This window comes from Lactuca sativa, chromosome 9 (assembly GCF_002870075.4).
Source record: "Lactuca sativa cultivar Salinas chromosome 9, Lsat_Salinas_v11, whole genome shotgun sequence".
NCBI lineage: Eukaryota > Viridiplantae > Streptophyta > Magnoliopsida > Asterales > Asteraceae > Lactuca > Lactuca sativa.
Window position 1 is genome coordinate 174150432 of NC_056631.2, and position 9758 is coordinate 174160189.

The 9758-nt window shown below is 34.8% G+C and overlaps 1 protein-coding gene across 2 annotated transcripts; it reads left to right on the forward strand.

Moving 5' to 3' along the window:
- The first annotated feature begins 215 nt into the window (after window positions 1-215).
- Window positions 216-1986, forward strand: LOC111916993 (uncharacterized). 2 transcript variants are annotated; one of them, XM_023912634.3, is made up of 5 exons: window positions 223-641; window positions 1179-1306; window positions 1403-1453; window positions 1579-1630; window positions 1717-1986. In XM_023912634.3, the coding sequence occupies exons 2-5, from the start codon at window positions 1196-1198 to the stop codon at window positions 1929-1931; spliced, it is 429 nt and encodes a 142-aa protein (XP_023768402.1). In that variant the 5' UTR covers window positions 223-641; window positions 1179-1195; the 3' UTR covers window positions 1932-1986. The 2 variants fall into 2 exon arrangements, with proteins under 2 accessions (XP_023768403.1, XP_023768402.1); XM_023912635.3 differs by having other exon boundaries at window positions 216-1306.
- Window positions 1987-9758: the final 7772 nt, after the last annotated feature.

Sequence of the window (9758 nt, forward strand, 5' to 3'; positions counted from 1 at the left end):
GACCCTCAAACCTACGAAAGGGGATACCCCTTTAAGGTCGAAACATGTGTATTTCCCTTTAACCATCCAAAAATCAAAAGATGAATGGTCCAAAAACCAAATTTTTTTTTTATGGTTTTGGTAAAATTTAAAATGACTGTTTTAACTTTTTGATATATTTTTTTTCTATTTTATTTATTTATTAGTCATTTTTAATAATTAAAAAAATAAAGATGTGATCCACCCCAATATATCGAATTCATACGCCATACGCACTGCATCTTCTCTCTCGCTCATCCTTCTTTACTCTCTCTGGCTAGACCTAACCTCCACCGCCACCCTTACCTCCGTCGACATCACCAACACCTCTCAGTACCTAAACTGCCAATTCCGCACCCTCATCTCCCACTGCCTCTCCCTTAAACCCTACATCCCCTATTCTATTATAGAGATCGACTGCTCCAACTCCAGTTAGTAATCCAGCCGCCTCCGACCATCGATCAACTACTCCCCTCCATCGCCTCTTTCAAACACCACTGACGTAACCCACACACAAACAGATTATGAGTTTAACCAATTTGTATGTGTGTTTAGTCCTCAGAACCAGAGAGAACTCTATTTGGCGTTGATTCTACCATCACCACGAACTCGAATGTAATCAGGTGCTCTGTTTTTCTGACTATAATTTGGAACGATGATTTTGACTGTAGGCGACTGGGGGTTTGTCTTATATTCAAGGATATGGCTTTCCCTCTTTGATCTTGCCCCAATCAGTCTCGACTGGAGCCTAATAACCTATGGTTTTCTTTTTCCAATACATTTTCTAAGTGTCTGATAAAATTGAGTGCTCTGGATGTTGTATATATGTGATTAATTTTACTGTGTTGATTGGTAAGTATATCAATTAAAGTGAAACAGAGAGTTTCGGAGTTGGGTTCCATTTGTTTTTCATCTTTGATTAATTTCTTGTAATTCCCACTTCCAGGTTTCTCGATTGTTAATCTTTCCTACGTCAACTTCTGTTAATCTTTTATTTTTTATGTTTATTGATGTGTATAGGACAATTGATTCAGTGTGGATTGTTAATTTTCGATACTTCAGTTTTTCTGTTAATGAAATGGTGAATCTTTGTCGTCGTCAAAACCTTATAGAATTCAGCTACCATATAGTGGTTGTGAAATCGTAACATATTTATGCAGATTTTTTAAGTGTATGTATGGCAACCTCTCGTGAAGAAGAAGAAGAAGAAGAAGAATATGTGGTGCTTGACTTGGATTCAGTTTCTGGGCAACTTCACATTCCACCTAATGCTCCCTATGTTCTCTCTGTACGTATTTAGCCTACAAAATTTACACTTTCAGTACTATAAAAACCCTACTTTTTTTTTTTTTTTTTTAAATAACCCATTTGGTTGAAAATGCAGGGCCTGGATACATTGAACCCGATCCTAATTATTGATGACAAAATAAAGCGGGTATTAAGTTGTTATTTTAAAAAAAAATTTGCATTAAGTTCAATAGAAAAACTCATATCATTAAGTTTTAAAAAAACAAGTTTTGTGATTTTTAATTACATGTTGTGGGCTTTTGGATTTTGCAGATTGGCGAATACGAGGAAACTATTGGAACATGTCTTGTTTTTAGTGAACACGGTAATTTCAAGCTTTTAAGATTTGTGATACAGATAAAAATAAAAAATAAAATAAAAATAAAAATACTGATAAAGTTTGTATTGTAGATGCTTCGCCTGTGGTTCATGAAGAAACGGGATCATCCGAAGTAAACCTTTTTTCAGGAAAATGTATAATTAATCCGAATGAGGTTACAAGAAAGCAAGTCAAACCTATTTGTCAACTCCAAAAGGTTCTTAGGTTCAAGTTGTTACAAGATGATCAAACCAACAATGTTGTTGATGTTCCAACAATCGAACATAGTACCATGAAGAACGACTAGTTTTTTTGTTGTATGTTTATAGTTGTTAAAGTTTTTAAAATGACCTTTTCGACCATACCTTTTCATCTTTTTCTATTTTGCCCTTTATTCTAATTTTAGTGCTACAAAACTTCGACTTCCAACATAATATACTTAGGTATGATGTTAAATACATAAAACAAAATTCAATTTTTTGTTACAAAACAAAACCAAGTGAGTATGGATGTTATGGGTTTGGAAGGAAAAAAGACAGAGAAATAATAAAATAAGAGGCAGCCTTAGAACTTCCATAACCAAAACAAAACGTGTGAAATGGGCATGGGATATTAATAACCAAAAGAAGTGAACGTGTGAAATGGACATGTGATATTAGTTTTCTTTTGTATCCACACCAAATGTTGAAACAAACAAAAACAATTAAAAAAATACATATTAAATGTTATAATAAGAAAACTAAATATTATATTATACAAAGTATAAACAATAATAAAAAATTTGGCCAAATCACTTTTTCATCACTAACTTTACTACAATCGTCATGGTGAAAAGAAATCGGGATGATTAGGGGTGAGTATTTGGACCGGATCAGACCGAACCGGTTATGGAGAGTATTGTAGACCGTGGACCGGACCGGATGAGTTGTGTCCGGGTCCGGGTTTGGATTTTCCGGTTCTTGGACCCGTTTGAACCGGTACAACTTTAATGGCATAGAGTACAAGTCGTTAAAATAAGTTTTTGGGTTTGATAGGACTCATTAAAACGAATATGTTATTGGGTTTGATACGATACAACTTGTAAAAATGATTACGTTTCCGTTTCATGCATAACAAATCTACTTTGATGTTATAATATTATAACTTGCAAAATTCATTTTCCAAATAAAAGCAACTAACATATAAATCAAGTTCACCAAGATCCATTTCATATGATTTATCTGTAAAAGATACATAAAATTAAGAATTATTGTCCAAAATAATAATTAAAAAGCTAAAATATTTCCGTTTTGATAACTCAACTTTGAAGGAATATAACTCCCTGAATATAATACCAAAATCAACAAAATTATAGTCTAAATTCATCTACAAACTCTAAACTAAATGTTAGAAAAAACCGTTGGTCAATCTGACTTAAAACTAATGAGTTATAGTTGTTTAAAAATTTTAACTGATTACAAAATTTTAAAAATCTTGCTGAAAAGCTGAAATTTTTCAGCTTTGATAGTTCAACTTTAAAAGACTCTAACTCATTAAATATAATACCAAAATCAACAAAATTATAATCTAAATTCATCTACAAAGTGTAAATTAAACGCTGAACAAACTGTGTGTCAATCCGACTTAAAATGAATGAGTTATGGTTGTTTAAAAATTTTCACAGATTACAAAAAATTCAAAAAAATGTTGCTGCAAAGCTGAAAATTTTCAGCTTTGATAGCTCAAATTTGAAAGATTGTAACTCATCGAATATAATATCAAAATCAACAAAATTATAGTCTAAATTCATCTACAAACTGTTAATTAAACGTTGGAAAAAACCACGTGTCAATCCGACTTAAAAAGAATGAGTATGGTTGTTTAAAAAATTTCACAGATTATAATGTTTTTTTTTAAATCGAGTCCAACCAGTTCTAAACCCGGTAAAAACCGGACCGGACCGGGAAAAAAACTGGAACGTTTTGATGGATTCCTAGAACAGAGAACCGGCCCGGGGGTCCAAAAAAACAGTATGGTCCGGTTCACCGGTCCTAGGGGAGTGCATTTGGACTGTGAATATTTTCCTAATTTGCCCTTGTCTTACCGTTCTTTCTCTCCCTTTCTTTCACTCCTGGTTTCAACCATTTTGAATGTTGCCTCCTTTAAAACGATCGATGAGAGTATTTTAGGTTAAGGATAAAATAACTTTCCCTGGAACTTTTAATTGCAGGTTCAACAACAGAAAACAACGCATCCTCCATTATTGTTGTGTCGCTGAAGAGAAGAAACAGATCCATGTTTTTGAAAATGGCAAAGTTGGTCCCTGAAGCTCTTCATGTTGACATAACCTACCATAATACTATTTTATATTAAATAAAAATTGTTCATTATTAAAAACACCAAAAAAAGGGTGTTTGTGAATGGATAAATAAACTAGAAAATGTTTTATAGTTTTTTATTTAAGTTTCATGTACATCTTGTATGCTAGTAATTATTTTTTTTTAATAATTTTTGGATTTATTTTTCAGCAATTTCCTCCATCACTGTCAGCAGGGTAAAATGGTCATTTTTTATCAGTCAGATGTACAATCAAACAATATAGTTTCTTACTCAGTCAGGATTTCTTACCCATACAGATCTTTCCCAGTCAGCACTTTCTCAATCAGCAATTATCAAACGGCTCCTAAAACTATGAATTTAACTATACCTCGGTGACCATCGTCTATAATTTAGTCGAATTATATTATATTAATATACAATGTTTGATGACTTGTTAATACATTTGGTAAAATTGCAAAGTATTAATATTAACGAAAAACATGTTCAAACATTAGTATATACTATTAATTCTTAAAATCTTAGCTACAATTATTTTTTTTTCTTTCATCTTTTGTCACTGAACTTATTATTCTCATTTTAACACCACAATACTTTTAAGAGTTTAGCCTTTTATCATTTCCTCTCCATCGCCTTTGACTTCTCCTATTTCTTCTTATCTCAATTTGCACCCAATTTCATCAAGAAAGCCTTCCATGTCTCTTGCAATTTCCGAGGTTCCTCTTTCTTGCACCACTCCAACGGTCCCTTTTGTTTCATGGGTTCCGATTTCGATGGTTCTCTTAAACCCAGCAGGACTAACGGTCATCTCTGCAACTGAATTGAAAACTCCCCATTCCCCTGTTTCTTCAGCCAAGAAGATACACAACTTGGCGTCATTACTCACTTCATTCAGCAACCTCTACATTTCCTTACACTGCTTCTGCATCCAATTACTTTCCTCCACCTCTGTCCCCTTCTTTAACAAAAACTATCAATGTACATAAATTCTCTCCATAAATGTCGCCTGCCATCGCCATTGTCGTTCCGATCGCTATCTCTCAACCCTAACTTCACTTCAATCCTCTCTCTACTTCGACCTGTCGGTGCGACTCCTCTTATTTGCGTCTTCAAGTTCGATTGTATGCGTTAATCCTCACTCTGTATCTATTTGGATTTGCTTCATTCGCGACCCACCGTTACCAAGAACTGAGAGGGAAGGGGAAAGACAAAGTGAAAGATTGAGGGTGAGTCGAACAACAGCTGGAAGTGGGAGGTGAGTGGTGAGTGGTTTTCTGCATTATTCAATGCATAATGTTCTTCATCATCTGTTCCGCCACCGTCTCTATCTTCTGTTTCTTTTGGAAAAAGGATCCACATCGACTTCGATCAACTGTTTCTTTTTCCACCTACTCCGTATTTTGCCTGCCTTCTCTACTTTGTTTCTGATATTGGAATAGTCTCTTCTTATCAGCTTTGCTCACCACATGTTCGATGAAATGCCTTTCAGGCATTCATAACGATTGTAAGCAACTCGTGACTCTGGAATTGGTATATTTCTCAATTTTTATATTCATTTTATAGGGTTTAGACTCCAATTAACCATTCAGAACAAACGGGCAATCAGTTTACATTACAGGTTCCGATTGGTTGATTGGTCACTTATTCGATTTTTGATTTTTCAATTTCTCATAGTTGTGTGCTTATTGTTTATGACATCTCCATTTTCACGGCCAAAAAAGACCGATTTTTTTTATGCTTGTTTGAAAATCAGAGTACCTCTTTTAATAAAAATGTTGCGGAATTTGTTCCCGGAAAAATATGTTATCAAAGCATTTCCGAAGAAATGTATTTTATTTATTTTAAAACATTGGGATGTCATCGTCAATACAGAAAGATAAGCATAAACAAAACTTACAATCATTAACTAGTGATTTATATCTCCTTAATCTCTCAGTGTAATGTAACTTCATATCGTCACCTATGATACAAGTAAACTGAGTGGGTCAGGTTGGGAAACCTGGTGAGTACATAGGGTTTTCAACCCACACTATTATAGTTAATTTGTTTCTTCACATAATACATGTCAAACAATTAACCCGATTACCCATCCCCATTTTCTTCATTTAATATTCCCTAAAGAACTATCTTAATGGTCATCTCCTATATCATATTTACCACTCATCTTTTTACCTCACATTTCCTTATATGCTCGTTCCTAAGGCATGAATACGTAGTTACAACGTCGCCTGAACACGTAATTCATAGTAAGGGTTAGAGTATCATCACATGAATATACAGTCACAACATCACCTGGTCTCGTAATTCATCACCTACAGGTTATAAGTATGTTGGTGTTTCCATGGGTTGTCTAGAATAGTCTGTGGTCGCTATCTATATTCTAGTAGATGACTACATCTCCAAATTGTCGGACAAGGTTATAGTATCTTTCATCCTACATCACCGATTCATCATCACCTTTCCATTACCTAATTATCATCACCTATCTTTCATCATTTTATTTCATCACACACCAACTATTTCATCTACCCATGTTTTATCCCAACATATTTGTAGATATAAAATAAATATATATTTAAATCATTTAAAACATGTATAAAATCATTCATCCATCATAGACAACAAGTATTCAGATAATATGCACACATAGCACGTAATTTATATAAAATACTTCATATCTTTGTGTAAAATGAAAGGGACCATGCACTCACTTGAAAATGTGGTGATTCCGAACTCAGACAGCGCTTCGCTTCTTAAAAATAATTTCCTTCGACGAAACCTAGTATTATTACCACTAGAGTTTAGTCTATTATTCACCGAGACTAATTAATAGTCTAGCTATTATTACTATTATATAAGCGTTAAATAATACTTATATAACCCATAATAATAGCCCAAGTACTTATTATAAGTTCTTAATAACGTTACAATAATTAAATAAAAGCTATATTAAAAATAGCTTAGGCGTAGCTCATGTAACACCAGCGAAATTAGGGTCAAAATTTAACTTTTATAAAACAATAATTGGGATATACCAAGTGGTATATATCGTAACAAGGTTTTCAGAACTATAGAGGACACTAAAATCCGAGTTATAACGAAGAAGTTATGACCAATCAAAGATCCGCGACAAAACCGACAAAACGTAGTTTAGTGTAAAAAGTGAATTTAATATAGACTACTTTTTAGCCTTAATTATCTCAATGAAAGTTGTATAGTATGTCTCCACCTTCGCGTGGATATAAAGAACGTAGAAAACGGAGCACATACGCAAAAGTTATGGCCTTCCGAAGATACAGCTGTCTGAGAGCAGGACGCGTGTCAAGAACCCTAATTTAACTGAAGTCACGACGTGAGCATCATTTCTCACGACGTAAGGAGTCAAATCACCACTTTCATACCTAGAATGCAGAATTCAAGTCTACGCATAAGACTCACGACATGAGCAGTCTGAATGACCCTTGCAGAGCAAGTTGACGATAGGATCATGCTGACTCAGCCTCACGATAGGAGGGGACCATGCTCACGATGTGAGCTCGTGTCTGATGGGTTCCAGAGTGTCAGCCACATCAAATCGTCGAAGAGGATCATGCTGACTATGCCTCACGATGTGAGAAATCCAAAACTCACGACGTGAGACCCCAAATCAGCCCCTATAAATAGAAGCTTAAGGGTGCCGGGTTTGGTGCTCATCTTTTTCCATCTAAGTGTTGTTACTCTGCGTGATTACCTTGATAAGCCTTTCCGAAGCCCCGATTTTTCATACTCGAGTCCCGAAGGAAGTTCTACACTCCCGAGATCCCCGAGAATCCCGAGATTTCAACTCTCTCTAGTCAAGGTTCTGCTCGATTCTTCTCTCGACTACTTCAAAACAACCACTTCAATCAAGTGAGTTCATACCCCCTTTTTATACACTTTCAAATACTTTACAATGTACTTTTAATACATTCCGGGGGAGAATACAAGTAAACACACGGTTGATCCCGAGTGAAAACGTGAAAACTCTTGTTATACTTTGCATGCATTAGATTTATACAAAGTACATAGTATCCAAGGTAGCCATCATTGTTAAACCATTTTATGCATTCAAAGAACTTATGATTTATGCTTTGTCAAACATTGTGAAAAAGGATAAACTTTTCATACAAAACTATTACTTTAATACAGACTTAGTTAAGAATCCGTGAGACGATTACATCTTCAAATGCTACCTTTTTGTTAAAAGGTACTACCTAAAGTCCTGTCTATTATAACCAGAGTCTCCCGTTTGTAGAGCATGTCAAATGTGTATAGATCTATACGGGAAGTCATGATATCGCGCCCTGACTGTTAGCTACAGTCCTTTGGGTGACAGTTTGTCATAACGTTTCGACGCCTGAAGACCATCGCCACAGGCATATTATGTTTAGTATGGTTATAAAACTCACTGGATAGACAATTATTATAGTATCCTGATTTATGAATGAGTAGCTATTAAAACTATTCTTCATCTAACAAGTACGATCTTCTTATAGTTTTATTATATGAAACTATGCCTAAATCTTTTAAGCATGTCAGTTGCTTTCGATTTTCGGTCTTGGACATTAGACTGCCTGTTACTTTAGGAAAATAAGGGATTTTTCCTGTATCCAAAACAATCAACTAATAGGAAAATAAGGGATTTTTCTGTTTCAACTATTTACAATTTACAACACGAATATTCATATGCAATTCATACTTTTATAAGAAAATAAGGGATTTTCTTGGAAAACGCACGAACTTTGGAATGGCATACATTTTCTCAAAACCTCTTATGAACTCACCAACTTAATTGTTGACACTTTTTCTTTGAAATAACTTGTATTCTCAGGGAACCGCTAAGCAGGTTTGGAAATCAACTTTTGGGGATTAACGTGCTGGCGTTAATTACTTCTTTTGAAAGATGTTTATGTATTTACCTTTTGAACTTGTAACAAATAAAATTATGTAAACATTTTGAAACCTTTATATATATGGTGGTGTGTACTTTCCTTACTATGAACTGTTATGATACTGAATATGACGTCCTCCGCCCCCGAACGTTTCCGCCGTTCTGGTTTGGGGGTGTGACAAATTGGTATTAGAGCTTTGTTTATAGTGAATTAAGTAAATCAAAACCATTTTTGGTATACAACTATAAACACAACTGGGCAAAAACACTCTGAGTAAGAGTCATACTTCTAAAATAAAATTTATTTAATTTTGTTGTAAAGTAGGCATGCATTCATTTCATATTAATAACAGGGTCAATATCATAATTAAAACAATATAGAAGTATTATAGATGAGTTGTACAATACAGGTATGCCTTGAGATATGTAATCGGGACTGGGATGAATATAGCCTGATCAACTATATTTGTCCGAGAGCCGACCAACATATGCCAGGGGATAGCTACAATGGACAACAAATCTAAAACTTACCAAACTTATCAACCTTGAATCAAACATAACATTTAGAATACTATAGAAGTATTTTTACAATAAGTTTAACTTTGATGTTCAACCTTATGTGCCTTAGTTCTAGACAATCCTTATCTCCCTATTCTCATACATACACAATGGCTGGATTCCACCTACCAGGAGACCCCTACTATCCGAACTGAGACAGCGGAGAAGGGATAGAGAATGATCTAGAAGAAGAAATGCAAGAAGAATCAGACTTAGATCCCGAGGACAATAACCTACCCTTAGCAGCTCCAATTCAAAATCCTAATCCTCGACCGGAATTTCATGGCTCGACACCTCTATGGGCAACCAACCTGAATAGGTGGAGTCGCAAACAGGGTCAACCCCTTCCAT